The sequence below is a fragment of the Mizuhopecten yessoensis genome, unplaced genomic scaffold (genome assembly GCF_002113885.1).
Source record: "Mizuhopecten yessoensis strain PY_sf001 unplaced genomic scaffold, ASM211388v2 scaffold10917, whole genome shotgun sequence".
Lineage (NCBI taxonomy): Eukaryota > Metazoa > Mollusca > Bivalvia > Pectinida > Pectinidae > Mizuhopecten > Mizuhopecten yessoensis.
The window spans coordinates 390,352-408,509 of record NW_018408786.1 but is presented as its reverse complement, the minus strand read 5'-3'; the positions used below and the strand labels follow the sequence as shown (position 1 = coordinate 408,509).

At 36.3% G+C, this 18,158-nt stretch overlaps 1 protein-coding gene across 1 annotated transcript in view; it reads left to right on the top strand.

Annotated features, from left to right (window-relative positions):
* Positions 1-15,702, top strand: part of LOC110463554 (protocadherin Fat 4-like) — a 41,988-nt gene extending 26,286 nt beyond the window's left edge. The window contains exons 25-36 of the mRNA XM_021518220.1: positions 124-133; positions 1,207-1,387; positions 1,861-2,084; positions 2,728-2,958; positions 4,092-4,203; positions 4,414-4,544; positions 5,448-5,569; positions 5,821-5,979; positions 6,615-6,771; positions 7,452-7,517; positions 12,697-12,767; positions 13,583-15,702. Coding sequence (XP_021373895.1) covers positions 124-133; positions 1,207-1,387; positions 1,861-2,084; positions 2,728-2,958; positions 4,092-4,203; positions 4,414-4,544; positions 5,448-5,569; positions 5,821-5,979; positions 6,615-6,771; positions 7,452-7,517; positions 12,697-12,767; positions 13,583-13,781 — 1,663 coding nt within the window. The 3' untranslated portion in view covers positions 13,782-15,702. The remainder of the gene's footprint in view (positions 1-123; positions 134-1,206; positions 1,388-1,860; positions 2,085-2,727; positions 2,959-4,091; positions 4,204-4,413; positions 4,545-5,447; positions 5,570-5,820; positions 5,980-6,614; positions 6,772-7,451; positions 7,518-12,696; positions 12,768-13,582) is intronic.
* Positions 15,703-18,158: the final 2,456 nt, after the last annotated feature.

Below are 18,158 nucleotides of genomic sequence, written 5' to 3'. Positions count from 1 at the left end.
AATCTGTTACGATGCTTCTTCAGCTCTCTGTTACAGCCACGCTAGATAATTTGTTTCGATGCTTCTTCAGCTCTGTTACAGCCAAGCTAGGTAATCGGTTAGGATGCTTCTTCAGCTCTCCGTTACAGCCACGGTAGGTAATCTGTTAGGATACTTCTTCAGCTCTCCGTTACAGCCACGCTAGGTAATCGGTTAGGATGCTTCTCCTGCGCTATGTTACAGCCACGGTAGGTAATCTGTAAGAGTGCTCATTCAGCTCTCTGTTACAGCCACGCTAGGTAATCGGTTAGGATGCTTCTTCAGCTCTCTGTTACTGCCACGGTAGGTAATCTGTAAGAGTGCTCATTCAGCTCTCTGTTACAGCCACGCTAGGTAATCGGTTAGGATGCTTCTTCAGCTCTCTGTTACAAGCACGGTAGGTAATCGGTTACGATGCTTCTTCAGCTCTCTGTTACTGCCACGCTAGGTAATCGGTTACGATGCTTCTTCAGCTCTCTGTTACTGCCACGGTAGTTAATCTGTAAGAGTGCTCATTCAGCTCTCTGTTACAGCCACGCTAGGTAATCGGTTAGGATGCTTCTTCAGCTCTCTGTTACTGCCACGGTAGGTAATCTGTAAGAGTGCTCATTCAGCTCTCTGTTACAGCCACGCTAGGTAATCGGTTAGGATGCTTCTTCAGCTCTCTGTTACTGCCACGGTAGGTAATCTGTTAGAGTGCTCATTCAGCTCTCTGTTACAGCCACGCTAGGTAATCGGTTAGGATGCTTCTTCAGCTCTCTGTTACAGCCACGGTAGGTAATCTGTTACGATGCTTCTTCAGCTCTCTGTTACAGCCACGGTAGGTAATCGGTTAGGATGTTTATTCAGCTCTCTGTAACAGCCACATTAGGTAATCTGTTAGGATCCTTTTTCTCCTCTATTAGCTTCAATAACGTTAGATAATCTATCAAGTGCTTCCACAGCTTTTTGCTACAGCCATTTTACCAAAGTCATAATATTTACCGTATATGCGTGAAATTTTTAACACCATAAAAATCTAATTGACTAAGTTAAAACGATTATGACCAGTGTGCCTCTTCTGTCATGACTTCGTGATCTTTATAAGATATGTTAATGCTTAAAAATTTGGCTTATCACAAATGCCATGATGAAGTTTCCTTTCAGTAACTCTTTAAATCGGTTTTATTTCTTAATCTGTAATTTCAGGTGAGCATATTAATAACAGATGACAACATAAGGCCAGTTTTTGATGACCCTGAGGCAACATTACAGCTAACAGAACACTCCAGTGTAGTCAACCCTGTCTTCACCGCTTTAGCAACCGACCGTGAAGGTCGAAAGGGTCCTGAGCTGTGCCAGTGTATTTATAGATTCAAGAATCCCTCAGGTTGGTGACATGTATCATACTGTTCATTAGTTGAAATCAATTTGTTCAGTTTTATATTAAGTGTATTAAAATATTTCCTTATGTACTTTTTGTATTTTTTTTACCCAAAGAGATTGGAGGACTTTGATCAAGGAGAGTCTTGTTGCACATACTAACAAACATATAAACCGTGTTTTGATGAACCGTTTGTATTTCAGGGTTGGGTCTGGTATGACAATTTAACTTGTCTTTGTCAAAATATTTATGAAAGCGTGGTATATATTTGTAACTGGTCGGCCTCATGAATAGACAATGTCGTTTGCAGGAAAAGATATGCTAACACTTGTAGTGACGTATAGAGGATATTTCGTTTATATCTTCTCTGATAATTAATGAAATAAGAACTATGAAAATTGGCGATATATTTCTTGCAAACTCGCAAAAACTGGGAAAACCAAACTTGTGTGATATTAACATATCTTACATGTTTGTAGATATATTTGAAATTAACAACACCACTGGTAAAATCAGTGTGATCCAAGGAACGGACATAGACAGAGAGAAAACAGCAGAGGTCACTCTTAACGTGATAGCTACAGATCCTGGTGGCAAGGACTCCCTTCCCCTCCGTCTGAATATCACCATACTGGACATCAATGACCACAGTCCAGTGTTTACAGACATTAGGGACGGAGACTACAGGTTTATACTCTTACAGGTGAGACACATATATAACTTCAGCCATTTTGTCTTTTAATGTACTGCATAGATTTAAATGACTTTGTAAACTATCAATACGCAAAGTTATTTGTCAATTCTGCAATATATTTTCATTTATATATTTTATGACACATGGGTATAAGACAGTGCCTTGCAGTTTTAATTATTATCTCCTTATATACTTCTGACATTATAACTGAAGATCTTACATAAACATGATACAAATTCTATCACGAGTGTTTAGAAGCTACTTGATATTGTTTCCATTAGTGCAGTACAGGAGCTTAAACTTAGGACCTAATTACTATTATCCTCCTCAGTAAACCATCAGTTACAGATGTCCCGAACAAAACAATTAAAGAGAACAAAAGCTGGATACGTTAACTTTAACATGAGGTTAAGTCCTCGCAAAGAGGAACAGCAGGGCAAGATTTCGAAATAAAGTAAGCACAAAATCAATGCAAGTAGAGAACTTCCATTACATTGTGCAGTTAAAAATGATATTCTTTATTCATAGCTTTGTTTTACCAATAGAATTTCATCGACCAGATAAATAATATTTTCGTTGAAAACCAAAGTATCCCGACATGAAAGACGATATCATTGAAATGCTTATTTGTATTCTTATTTACTATCTTTAGGTGGTCCCGGTTGGTTCAACTGTGGGGACTGTGATTGCCGAGGATGCAGATGCGGGGGAGAATGCTATCCCCGTGTATTCCCTGAGGGGCGCGCGCTACTCTTGGTCCCCGTTCATGAACGACCTCGCTGACCTTTTTAACACCATGCCCGTCAGCATCTCCACCACAAACGGCACCATCACCACAATCGCCTCTCTCGACATCAATGCTTCAAGAAACTTCTACATAGAGGTGGGTATCACAGACATTACAAGTAGTCATAAACACCTGTATTAGGGGAGAGGTTCCGTGTTCAATCGCTTTTGCACTCGTCAGAGAAAAAAACTATTTCCTGTTATAAGAGATTTCTTGACTTTATTCTTCAGCTGTCTTATCCCCAATTTTTTTTTTTTTATTCCAAGTTGTCAGCATTAGTTTAGAAGGTTTTTTTCATACAGAAGATTATCAATTATTTATCGCATTTTTTTTATAACAATGATAATAACCATACCAGGTTATTTCAAATGTATGGTCAGTTTGGTACATAAAGTCATTTTGGTACATATTCGACTATACATTTATATAGATATGTATTAAAATATCCATCTATTCGTTGGTCATTTAAGAACTTATCAGTTGAGAGTTTGACATTTTTTCTTTCACCTCAACAGTACAATTGTATTGGATGTCACAAGATAGCCAATCAATACATTTGAGCTTTATGACATTGTGTGTAAGTCAAAGTCGAAAAATAAAGTAATCTCGTCAAAGCATTTTATCATTTGGGTAATTTTGAACAAAAATGACAAAAGTACATCATCTACCAAAGTCTGAAGTGTGTTATCGTGATGTTGTTTCTCAAGCGCCCTTCCATTTGATACATACGTTATAGCGTATGGTCATGTTCATATGTCATCATAACGCTGTTTTAAATACAAAGCGAATATACTCGTAAATGATATATTGAGCCTGAGTAATGTGTTATGTCTCGGAATTGTCTTGTGATAATTCATGAAATCTTATAAAACAAATTTCTAATTGTGCTCGGAAAGCACCTGTTGTTGACATGGTTGCTGACAATATGTTATGTAACGCAGCTCTGCCAGATAACGGGACCTTTGGGATAGCTACAACATAGTCACACAATGTAACACGGCTATCATGACTTTCCAATAGCGGTTAACCTAAACAGATAATTGTACGAGCTATTGATTAGACAGCGAGCATTGTGTGAAAAATATGATAACATAGAAATAAAACATACCTAAAACACACTTTGGCCTCAGTCTTTACAAATAAGGTAAAATTGGATACAAGCAAATGTTAAAACCCATAAACAAACCATTTCAGGCAGGAATGAAAATATTATTTTCTTTCTACTCAAGCTTGTTGTGAGAGCTGAAGATTCCAAAGATAGTCTGAAAGTCACAGAGACCAAAGTAATTGTACAAGTGGACTACTTGGATCCGAACGGATATCATCCGAAATTTGCCCATGGTAGGTAACCTTGTCCATTGTACGTTAATATGCTGTCTTTTGGCGATTATTGATACACCTAGAAAAAAACCACAAGTTATTCTGAGTACTGAGTTTAACTGTAAACAACTTACCTTTAGCGATCCAGTTTTGTTTAACTAGTTATTACATGTAGCAATGAGTTAAACTTTGTAACTTTGAATTCATTTTATTTGTTTTGTGTCATTGCAGAATTATATCGTATATCATTACCCAAGTCGTCCAATATAGGAACAGATTTGGACATCAACGTCACTGCTACTGATCTCGACACCGGCGCAGACGGACGTGTTAGCTACAGCATAGCAGCCGGCAATACCAGGGTATGTGTCTTAGATATTGATGTCGGGGAAATATAATCTACCTCGGGTTGATATATCATTATATCTACCTCAAAACTTATTAAATACCAGAAATTCTGTCCGAATCTATCAGGACATATAACGTTTGTTAAGGTTCAAAATATTTAGATTATTTCAACATAAAGACGATGATAGTCTGTATAAGTTAACCTAACTGCAATAATATATAAAACTTAAACTCTGAATGTTATTTTGAAGTTGAAATTAATAAGAAAACTACGTTCGCATTTTTTACGTTCACATGCTAATGGTATATTAATCTCCATTTATCCCGAGGTCTATATAGTCTAGCTGATTTCAGCCTTTCAGACTGCTGAAGATTTGCAAGTCGTATAATAATACTGTTTATCAAACAAATCCTAAATTTGTAGTTAAATGTTGTAACACACAGCTCGACTGATATTTAATTATTAAGTTTGATTGATTGAATAATTAAGAACGAAATACTGATATGTTAACACGATTTGATGCTTTGATAACATGACATCATTATTCTACTCTCGACATTGATTTGATAATTGTTGTATTTCGATATTTCCGAAAGCAAGTTGAACATTTATTCTCTTAATAAACATATACTATTTTATTATTCATATTACAATATATCTAGTAAGTGGTATTAAATGTTTAATAAGCTTATCATAGAAAAAAGAATAGATGATATGTCTAAGCAGGCTGTAGTTTACTCAGTTTTTTTTTATATTTCAATAAGTTCATGACCTTTGATTGCTACAAATTGTATTCGTTCAATGATAAAAGCATCATTAGTATTTTTGAATTACCTTATAGCAATGAAAATATGTATCTTGTAGATAAATGTTGTATTGAATTGATCGTATTAATTTTGAACAAAATCCATTACAGGATATTTTCAGCATTAATTCAATGACTGGGCACCTTTCTGTTGCCTTTGTCATCGACATCGCCGCAGACCTAGTTAATCTTACGATCCAAGCTGAGGATGGAGGAATCATGCCGAAACGAGGGTAAGGGGTCAGATCAGGGAAAGATATGGGCACGTTAATATTAACGTTACTCTAACCTTTCACGAAGTCTGGGAATGACCAGTTATTTTTGACTGACCAGACAAAAGTCACCTTAGGAATAAGGCAACTTTGATGAATTTATAATGTAGTTTTGATCCCACTTTTAAGGAAAAATGATAATTCAAAACGTGGATTTATCTCAACTATTACTTGAGTGGTTTAAATACAGAACATGATAATTCATGTTTCAGGTACTGTTCTGTGGAGATCTACCTCACAGGGAACGCCATTGAATGTAGCAATGCAGTCGTCGGCACTGAGGACAAATGGTTTACAGCGATGACGGTCCTAGCTGCCGTTCTAGGAGTCTGTTTTACTGTTTTATTGGTCCTTATCTTCTATTTCATTAAGTAAGTTATACCATTGTATTTTCCCAAAACAAATAGTTTTTTTCCCCTTTAATAATTATCCTTCTGGTTTTCCAGATTCATGTATAAGACCCCAGGTTAAACATTACCTTTTTTAAAAAACGAAACTGGGTACATCGGACTGAGTCATTTGCTTATAAATGTTATCTACATTCAGTTAATCTCTGATTTAGTCAACATGTCTAGTACAGCTGTTTGTTTTTATTTCATCCCTGACTAAGTCGACAATGTTTTGTATAGTACAGTGGGTGACAGCTATTGTCCCAAGCTTTGGCATAAATACCACGTCTTGTAAAGTGGCAGAAGGTGACATTTTTTTTTTATTTTTTTTTTAAATAACTGACTTAATGTCCTAAGCCCATAACTGACTTTGTACTTCATCCTCATGAATCAGTGTTAATCTGATCCGTCTGAAATTAAATTCAATAATGTTATACACTACATTTATAAATCATAAGGTTAGAGTTTTTAATCTTTGAAAGGCCAAAAACGTGAAGAGAATAACACTTTATGTTTAAAAGTCGGTAGGATATACGGAGAGAAATCAGATATACAATGTTGTATTAAGATATTGCCTTCACTTCTGGGAAGTATTGCCATTGTTTAAATATTTTCAGATTGCGACACAGCTATAAGTACCCACAGGGTCCAGAGGCATATGCAAGGAAACAAAGTATTTATACAGCCAATCTTGATAGATCCATGGTACACGATGATGGTGACTACGCTCATTTCTCTTTACCCAGTGGAACGTTTCCAGGAAACACAGTACCGGTATGTATTTAATCATAACCTAAAGGATATCCATGAAACTTTCATATTTTCATTTAACTGCCTTTTAGGTGAGTTTAATGTGTATTTCTCAGTTTACCAACTCGGTAATTTGATAATATTGTTCAGCATTTTTCTTTAAAAGAGTCTACTAATTATTTGTGATGTAATGTAAATTTCGCACACATTTTAATTTCAAATACAACTAATACGAATAATTTTGCACAAAAGCACTGAAGTAGATTAAATACTCTGAACAACAAAATACTTCTCTATAATTTAAACATATATTATCTTTAGGGTCAAACAAATTGAAATAAAGGTCAACAATTTTTTTTCTAAATAATAAAACATTCACTTTCATACGTATACACTATAAGATATTAAACGTGAAAATCATTTATCTATTTCCCTCTCAGGAAAACATATAGATGTCTGTGTATATTTGATTCAACAGAAATGAATTGTGTTCCCCTTTCTTAATTATTCTATAAAAACAGTCTCAGTCGTTCAGATAAACGAATCAAATGTAAGATAAATTGTTCACATCAAACTAGATCTAATCTGATACAAATGCGATTTTCTCCATGTTATCTCCAAATAATTAGCAAGTTAAAATTCCTTTTTATTCTATTTTTCTGCATTCTTTTATTATTATTATTATTATTATTTTATTGTGTTAGTCGGCTGGACAACCCTTCTCAATTTACCGCTCCATGGACAGTTTGGGAGATGACCAGAGTGGTCAGGTAACGATGGTTAACTAATACTTAGGTTTGCTTGCTGCTGAGGTTCTGTCTTGCTGTCGATGCTGTATTACTTACATTATCACCAGGTTGGGTCTGTTCGTAGGTGTTCTGTCCTATACTCCTATACTGCCTCTTCACATTGACCCTGATTTATATAAAACCAATTGTTGATGATAGCATCTTTTTTTCTTTTGGAATCTGACTGATGGTTGTTTTGTTGTTTTTCTGTAATGCTCAACATGCCCTCTTAGTTTATTGAAAAACTAACTTTCTATGATAAAAGGAGGAGAACACTGACCAACACCTTCTTCAACTGATTCCATTTGTTCTGTGGTTTCCTAACAATGTTAGATAATGTTCCTCACGATTTCAAATTTCATATACAGTCTAACAACAAAAGCAGGGAAATCTTGTCTGGTGACACTGTAACCTACTGATCTACCTGTCCGGTGACACTCTTACCTGTTGATCTACCTGTCTGATGACACTCTTACCTGTTGATCTACCTGTCTGGTGACACTCTTACCTGTTGAACTACCTGCCTGGTGACACTCTAACCTGATGATCTATCTGCCTGGTGACACTCTAACCTGATGATCTACCTGTCTCGTGACACTCTTACCTGTTGATTTACCTGTCTGGTGACACTCTTACCTGTTGATCTACCTGTCTGGTGACACACTTTCCTGTTGATCTACCTGTCTGGTGACACTCTTACCTGTTGATATACCTGTCTGGTGACACTCTTACCTGTTGATATACCTGTCTGGTGACACTCTTACCTATTGATCTATTTGCCTTGTGACACTCTTACCTGTTGATATACCTGTCTGGTGACACTCTTACCTATAGATCTATTTGCCTTGTGACACTCTTACCTGTTGATCTACCTGTCTGGGGACACTCTTACCTGTTGATCTACCTGTCTGGTGACACTCTTACCTGTTGGTCTCAGCTGTTTGGGGAAACTCTTACCTGTTGATTTCAGCTGTCTGTGGACACTCTTACCTGCTGGTATATCTGTATGGTGACACTCTTACCTGTTGATCTAACTGTCTGGGGACACTCTTACCTGTTGATCTACCTGTCTGGTGACACTCTAACCTGTTGATCTAACTGTCTGGGGACACTCTTACCTGTTGATTTCAGCTGTCTGGTGACACTCTTACCTGCTGGTTTATGTTCATGGTGACACTCTTACCTGCTGATCTACCTGTCTGGGGACAGTCTTACCTGTTGATATCAGCTGTCTGGGGACACTCTTTCCTGTTGATCTACCTGTCTGGGGACACTATTTCCTGTTGATTTCAGCTGTCTGGGGACACTCTTGCCTGCTGGTTTATCTGTCTGGGGACACTCTTTCCTGTTGATTTCAGCTGTCTGGTGACACTCTTGCCTGCTGGTTTATGTTCATGGTGACACTCTTACCTGCTGCTCTACCTGTCTGGGGACACTCTTACCTGTTGGTATCAGCTGTCTGGGGACACTCTTACCTGTTTATCTACCTGTCTGGGGACACTATTACCTGTTGATTTCAGCTGTCTGGGGACACTCTTACCTGACCTGTCTGGTGACACTCTTACCTGTTGATCTCAGCTGTCTGGTGACACTCTTACCTGTTGATCTACCTGTCTGAGGACACTCTTACCGGTTGATCTCAGCTGTCTGGGGACACTCTTACCTGTTGCTCTACCTGTGTGGTGACACTCTAACCTGTTGATCTAACTGTCTGGGGACACTCTTCCCTGTTGATTTCAGCTGTCTGGTGACACTCTTGCCTGCTGGTTTATGTTCATGGTGACACTCTTACCTGCTGATCTACCTGTCTGGGGACCCTCTTACCTGTTGATATCAGCTGTCTGGGGACACTCTTTCCTGTTGATCTCAGCTGTCTGGGGACACTCTTACCTGTTGTTCTAACTGACTGGGGACACTCTTACCTGTTGATTTCAGCTGTCTGGTGACACTCTTGCCTGCTGGTTTATGTTCATGGTGACACTCTTACCTGCTGATCTACCTGTCTGGGGACCCTCTTACCTGTTGATATCAGCTGTCTGGGGACACTATTACCTGTTGATCTACCTGTCTGGGGACACTATTTCCTGTTGATTTCAGCTGTCTGGGGACACTCTTACCTGCTGGGATATCTGTATGGTGACACTCTTACCTGTTGATCTACCTGTGTTGGGACACTCTTACCTGTTGATTTCAGCTGTCTGGGGACCCTCTTACCTGCTGGTATATCTGTCTGGGGACACTCTTACGTGTTGATATCAGCTGTCTGGGGACACTCTTTCCTGTTGATCTACCTGTCTGGGGACACTATTTCCTGTTGATTTCAGCTGTCTGGGGACACTCTTGCCTGCTGGTTTATCTGTCTGGGGACACTCTTAGCTGTAGATCTCAGCTGTCTGGGGACACTCTTACCTGTTTATCTACCTGTCTGGGGACACTATTACCTGTTCATTTCAGCTGTCTGGGGACACTCTTACCTGTTGTTCTAACTGACTGGGGACACTCTTACCTGTTGATTTCAGTTGTCTGGTGACACTCTTACCTGCTGGTTTATGTTCATGGGGACACTCTTACCTGCTGATCTACCTGTCTGGGGACAGTCTTACCTGTTGATATCAGCTGTCTGGGGAAACTCTTACCTGTTGACATCAGCTGTCTGGAGACACTCTTACCTGTTGATTTCAGTTGTCTGGTGACACTCTTACCTGCTGGTTTATGTTCATGGGGACACTCTTACCTGCTGATCTACCTGTCTGGGGACACTCTTACCTTTGATCTACCTGTCTGGTGACACTCTTACCTGTTGATCTCAGCTGTCTGAGGACACTCTTACCTGTTGATCTACCTGTCTTGGGACACTCTTACCTGTTGATTTCAGCTGTCTGGGGACCCTCTTACCTGCTGGTATATCTGTCTGGGGACACTCTTACCTGTTGATCTACCTGTCTGGGGACACTATTACCTGTTGATTTCAGCTGTCTGGGGACACTCTTACCTGTCTGGGGACACTCTTACCTGTTGATCTACCTGTCTGGTGACACTCTTACTGCTGATCTACCTGTCTGGTGACACTATCTAACCCCGTTTCGTACTTATGAGATGTATATCTTGACATTATGTCCTTACAAATGTGGAAGCAAAATGGAAAGTAATAATTCATGTGTATGATTGTTGAACTAATATCTCGCTGTACAGGTAACACAGAGCTTTGTAATGTGCTTTGGACCTTAATGTCGCTCTTGTGCACTAATGCCCTATTATCTATTTGGTTGTTTGTAGAGAAGGTAATACTAGCCGTTCTAGATACGCATCTTATAGTAGCAGTTATCTGATGATGACAGACGTTCCTTTTTTCACTCTTTTACATTGATCAGACATCAACTTTCATTAAAGTATATTATTGTTGCTTTCTTATTTCTTATAAAAGAATACGCAACTGGACCATTTTATTTACCAAAACTTAAATATAACCTTCTGTTTTAGTTGAATGTTGACGATCTTCTGCTCTTTGAAGAAAAAAAGTTATGTTTTTACTATAAATCTCGCAAAAACACATTATTATTTTTCTTGTTTCAACATACTGGAAAGATACTTCACCGGTTGCAAAAAAAATCCCATTTGCCTATTAAACACTGAGCATATGTTAAACCTGCTTTCAGAGGAACATAACCTCTTTAAGTAACTTTAATCACCCTGTGTGGTATTTGTTTTCAGTTTTTGGGTTTAATTGTATAAGACAGTTTGGTAAAATGACTGAAAAACATTTGTTAAAAAAGTTGATGTTGACAGATTTAAAATCACACATTTATGTATTTAAAAAGGTTTACATAAATGTTTACGTGATATTTGACAGATGAATAGCAATATAATTAAACTTTCAGGAGAGGTTATTCCGGTGTGTGAACTTTTATAGCTGAAGAGTATCTTAATTTCTAGGAAAAGGGACAGCTTTAAAAGGAAAATTGGGGATCATCTCTAAAAGACTACTCCTTTAGTAGGGATGAAAGGACATTGACCTGATTTAAACGAAAGCATGGTTAATCTCTAATTCTAAAAGAAATTTCGATGTTATATGGCCAAAACCCTTCTCTGGGACATTGTCTTTCAATTTAGTATAAATCAGGGAGTGCTTCTTGAGGCCAGATGCACGGTGCCAAAAAGTGGAAATGGTTTTAAATCTTTGATAACTTAAGATCAGATGAAGAGTTATTTGACCAAAGAAATTAATTGTTGTTTACAATGAAAACAAATTTATGTTAACTAGTTAGGACAGAAGTATTATGTCCAATATTGGAAATGTTTTTTTTTTTTTATTTGTAAAATGCTCTCCTTAAGTTAAAATGGATAGATACTAACCTCTTTAACATGTAGTATTTCTGGAAAATGGAATAAAAAGCTGTAAAAAGCAAAGGAATAGTGCGACAATTTATCACAGAGAGTTGGGAGTTCATAGGGAGACATTCCCGAGTTACTCCCAAATTTTAACAAATAAACATGAAATTGTTTAAATGACGATCTCATTGCCAGTTGTTAGTTTTTGGACTGCTTTGAAATTGTTATTGGCCACAAGGAATGCAGATAAGCCAAGCCTCATCTCTTTTCATGACTTCTTGAAATTTAAAGTATTTTCATTTGTCGTTTTTGAGATAGATAGCTACCAAAATTCATCAAATGAATGTCTTTAACTCAGTCTTTATATGAGTTAAAAAAACTTTAAACAGCTTCCTCTTCTAAGCATTTACGAGACCTTTAGTAATAGTATTTAGCCTGTACCTTACCCGGATGAAGGGTTATCCGGTTTACTCTAATTAATTACCTTGACCAAAATGCAAGGTCACGGCGAACACAAATTGATATAAATGTATTGTCCAAATGTTATTAACTTTATTGTTGTTTCGGTCTCACTTTATATGTGTTTTGATGAAATAAAATATAAAATTATGAAGGAACCAACAATACCGTATTTAAGAAAGAATTCATAAGAAAATCTTCTGAAGTTATTTTCAAATCAGATAAATTATCCATCTCGCCTCCCTAACGTAAAGTATCTTCGTTAATGTACCAGGGTGACTGTATTAAAATAACATCAACAGATATGACAAATGAAGTGGTGTCCAGTGTGCTGTATATTTCAGTAACTGCAATTTATTGTTATGTGTTTTAGACCCGCACCAACCGTAGCATAGAAGGCAGTGTAAATGGGTTCCAAGATTTTTATCAGCATACAGCGCAACGGTAAGTAACTTCAGTAAGCTTTCAATACTCAGAAAAACCGCGTTACTAGTAACGACAGCACAAACTGTATCGATGGTCACATTAGATTCATTTAGTAGGTCACTAAAACTGATCGTTAAAACAATGTCTTTCATAATCTAAATGGATATATATATATATATATATATATACATGATTAAAAAGGATTAAATGTCCATGTGAAATACGTAAATATAGAAAAAATAAGATTTAACGACCGACCAAAAAACTAGCTGCTTTGACCCTTCACAGGGCTCTTCAGGTTTATTTCAAAATAACAACTTCGTTACATGTATATAATCACTAAAGATATTTTTTTTTTATTCCTTACATTTATTTAACTCAAAATTGTATAATGCAATTAAAATAGTATGTCTACATTTGACCTGTATGAATGTTGTTATCCAAGTATGTTATGAGTTTATTGTATGAAATGTAATGGCATTTTGTAATACAAGAATTGCGTAAATGCTACGTGAAAACAAATGTTAAAGAAAATTTATAAATTTATAGTCAAGTCAAGTCAATTTTGTTTATTATAGTGTCATATATCACAATTACATCGTACAAGTATATAGTTACACAGTATAAAAACATATAATTACATAACAGGGATCAATCATCTTAATGTAAAAATATATAGACCATATCATAATTTGTTATGTATAACATTGCCAGTACTTCAACACTAACAACAGATACGCTAACTTAAATGGAGGTGTGAGCGGTATAGTAATGTGCATGTAAACCTTTCATACTTCTGTAATCATAAATGGCGGGATTGTGTTTTTTTCTAGGAGAAATTGCAGGGCAAACAGTGATAGTTCATCAAATTTCTCAGACTATGAACCTGCAGATAATCCAGTTTCACCAAGAGCATCCAGCCGGCCACCTGCACCACATGAACTTACTAATCCATTAAGCGTATCATTTCTTGAACCAGAAAATCGTTCATTCCGTCGCTCAACATACCGTGAACCAACGCCTGATTACTGATGAGTTGTTCGTTTCTAATGAATGATACTTTCAATTTAAAATTAAAAACATTGGAAATCCAAATTAAGGACCTCTGTCCCACCGCCACTGTCGTACACACAGTAACCTCACCTTAATTATATTTTCGATATAACTGTAATCTCGGCCAGGTTACTTCCGTTGATCAGGTAGCGCAGTTGGTGAGAGCGACAGTATAATGAACTGAGGTCCAGTGTTCGAATCCTAATCAGGCTTCGTTGTTATTTTACTCTCAGAAAACTGCTGTTTTTTCTATTTGTTATAAATAAATACCCCGCAATTTAAAAAAAATATTTTCAGAAAAGATTATCAAAGCTATAATGATGCTGGGGAATTGATTTCAATGTAAAGTTTTACTTTTGGCAGTGGTACAGGGATCCTTGAATGGTGTCAACCTAGCTGGCATAACTTTTAACTTTACGGAGATACATTAACATGGATGTTGATTTCTCGACCGCAAAAAAATGTAACTTACAATTTGGTCATTCTGTTCATCATTTTACCTCACCTTATCATCAATACTTCATATCCATTGTAACGTTTATCGGGAAATGTAGTTTAAGTTTATAGCAGCTGTTTTTATGTAGGAACATAACATAGTTAAAGAATGATTTTTTGATTTTTTCTTCAATCATTACAGGCAGTAGTAGTGGTTGAAGTAGAATTGGAAAAAAAACCAGATGATTTTTTTTTTATGTCATTGATTGTTTTATGAAATTATCGATGCTTTGTATAGTTTTTGTATAGAATATGGATTTTTTTTATTAATTTGCAATGCACCCTGAATAACATGGCGATAATTTAACGTAACATTAGGTTAATGTTACAGATATATCATAACTAGATCTTATTATTGTTAGTTATACAATAATTTGATCTTGTTATTGTTAGTTATGGCATAATTCGCTATTGTCGAAGTAAGGTATATCATTGTCAGTATTGTTAAAGTTATGTTACAACTAGCTTATGAATGATAATTGTATAACTAGTTCTTGTTATAGACACCTGTAGTTTTAGTGTTATTAGTTAGCATTATTGGCTATTGTAAAAAATAGTTATAGCATTGTAAGCTATTGTTATAGTTAAATTATAACTAGCTAATGATAGATAAGTGTACCACTACTGTTGTAGTTACTTGTAGCTACAGCATTATTAGTTATTGTAAAAATGGTAATAGTATGGTAAGCTATTGTTATAGTTAAATTATAACTAGCTAATGAACTATATTTGTACATCTAATTCCTGTTATTGTTATATGTAGCTATGGAATTATTAGTTGTTGTAAAAATACGTATTGTATGGTTAGCTATTGTTATAGTTATATTATAACTAGTAAATGGTAAATATTGAAAGCTATTGATATAGCTATTGTCGAGGTCAGTCATTTCGACTCATTTCAGTTATTTTTTATCATTTTTATCTCACTCTCGTGTGATATGTTAATGTCACAAAGGTTAACCATGGTAACATTTAATCTACTCAATTCTGAGTGAGACAAATACCTTCAGTTACTGTCGCGTGTCGTAAAATCTTTATTGAACTCTCAGAAACGGGTTTCCTCCATGTTGTGATCTGTACGCTGTTTGACTGATAATGGTCTTCATTAACTAAATGTATAACTCAAGTACTACCTCAATTCTTTAAGTTATGAAGTACTTGGGATCATTAATATTTTGTGATCTATCCATTTTCATGTTAAGTGGCAGGAATTACCTACCAGGAATTACGTATCAGGAAAAAATATTTGATATTAGGGTAACTATTATATCAAATTTGGCTCTTGTGATACTGTAGCTATTTGTATAAATTACTTATTTAATAGATTTTCTGATGTTGTCTATTGTGTCAAACACTTGAGATAGACGATGTAATTTACTTATAATGTAATAAATATATTAAATCACTTTATAGTTGCATGGTTATTTTCCATCAAATTATTCTTTATCATCATCATGATTTTTTGCATTAAGTACTAACTCGAGATAATAGGTGTATCAGATTTAAAACGACAATTTCATTTTTCAAGCCCGATATTCGCTGAAATGAATTACGTACATTTTTCAGTAGTAGTATTTTCGCAATGCGTTATTTTTTTTAAGCATCTATATTTGGCTTTCAACGATTGAGTTTTCTCGTTATAACTAATTACCCATGGCAATTTGAATAAGATCAATTCATCGAAATCATTCTCAATACGTTATGAACACATTAAAGATTTCTTACAATGTAGAAATGTAGCTTTAATAAAAATGTATTCAATAAAAAAAAATAAGGAGAGTCAAATGTAGTATATATCTACCTTGAAGTTGTGCATTCTCATAATACCAAACTCAAAAAAAAGTTGTTTTTTTTAGATTAAATATTTAACTCTTGTTTAAACTTTTGTTTACGTCGACGAAAGTTACATTGGGGCTTCAGTCCAGATAAGTTCCTTAGTGTTTTACAAAACCTTATCTACTCTTTTTTTATCTTATTTTTATTAAAATGAGTTTGAAGTCATATCTCTTAATGATTTATCAAACCAATCAACTGAGATAAAGCTGTTTAATGTCAATTGATTACCATACATGAAATTGCTCTAGAAATTAAAATCCTTGATTTAAAAGAAGAAGAAGATTTGTGGCTTTGATCTAATGATTGCGCATGTTCCGTTGCCCCTACATGAATACACATATTAACTTTAACAGTCTTACATGGAGTGGGACGACTGGTTCACCCGTTGTCAGTATAATGTGACCGGGTGGGGCGTCCTGCTGGGTGTCTTCGGCAGTATTTTTCAGTGAGGTAGCACTATAAAGCCGGCATCAGTTCCGCGCTATCACAAGGAGACAAACACGAACATATCGCAGCCTCCCAAAAAACACACACATACACTACACGCATGCATCTTGCACACAGGGGAGGCCGTNCATGGAAAAGTGATACAACGTAGCGAAATAAGCAGAACATAAATTATCGTGATTAAAAAAGAGGTCAGAGGTCAAAAAGAATATAATTACAGTTACCCACTTTTGTAACATAGCACTCAATTTTCTAAATATACCCTCATGAAAAGTTACATGAGCTTGTATGAAACGGTGTAGGTTAAGTACTATGGAAACCGTAGGACGGACGTATATGGGAATGCTAGAAACTTCCGGATAGGCCGAAGCAGAAGATTAAGGAGGTATACATATTTTTTAAAGGAAATTGCCCTTTATTATTCCAAGAAATGGTTGCACCTGCTTTGAGTGTATGTCCGCTCATAAAATATTATTCACTAAGGCCAAGAAATTTTAATAATCGCCATTTTTACCAATGAGCAATGTCCAAATATTTTATTAAAGTGTAAAAGTCCATCTCCTGCTAGAGGGTATTGTTTTATTTATCTATTGAGCCAAAAAGTAAACAAGGAAAGCAGTCAGTTATTTATCCCAGAAGCAGCCACAAAAAGACGGACATTTTTTGGACCTTCAACATAGAGCGGGAAAATAATTATATATGTTTTATTTCGGGGCAGCCCATAAGACAAACAGCAACAGGAGAATATCGAATTGTCGGCAACAAAACCAGAATTCGGACTCAAAATCGATAAAACTAAAGATTTACAGGGAGACAAAACAAACGAGGAGAATAGGGGTTGTTTTTATTTATTTATTTCATTTTATTTTTTGTGGGTAGCGGGATAGATCTACCTAAAACATTTGTGTCACATGATGCGGTATCTCTGGGATTCATATATAAGTATTGAATTTCTACTGTTACAACCGGACATTTAACCACATGAATACACATGTGGTTTGAATACCGCCCGTAATCCCAGTTTTTATTGTACATTCTGTCACATAACGAAGCAGTCATGGATTCGAAGTTGACGGAGTTTTGTCCCCTTAGCAAAAATACCTACGATCCTAACACTGTCGGTATTAGATGAGAAAGAAAATCAGTTTCAATGAAACTTACAACAAAATTGTGTTCTTGTGTTATGATACTAAAATATCATAAAATGAAACGCTATATTAGAAGGATATATAGCATACACGTTTTCGCCTCATTGACTATCTCAAATGCTAATTCGTTCGGTCTTTCCTCTCCTAGGGGCCGCGTTGGCCGAGTGGTGAAGGCGTTTGGCCGTCTACGAACACTACGCTCTATAACTGGGACGCGGATTCGAGGCCCGTCATGGGACAGTCGCCAGGCACTTGCTGCAGGCCGGTGATTTTCTCCGGGTACTCCGGTTTTCCTCTAACCCAAAACCTCCCTCTCCTTGAAATATGATTCCATACACTGTACTGTCTACTGTCGCTCTACACCGTGCTCCTATATCATTCCATATTGGCAGTTTCAGTAATCCGACGGTGTTTGATTCATCTTCAAGTA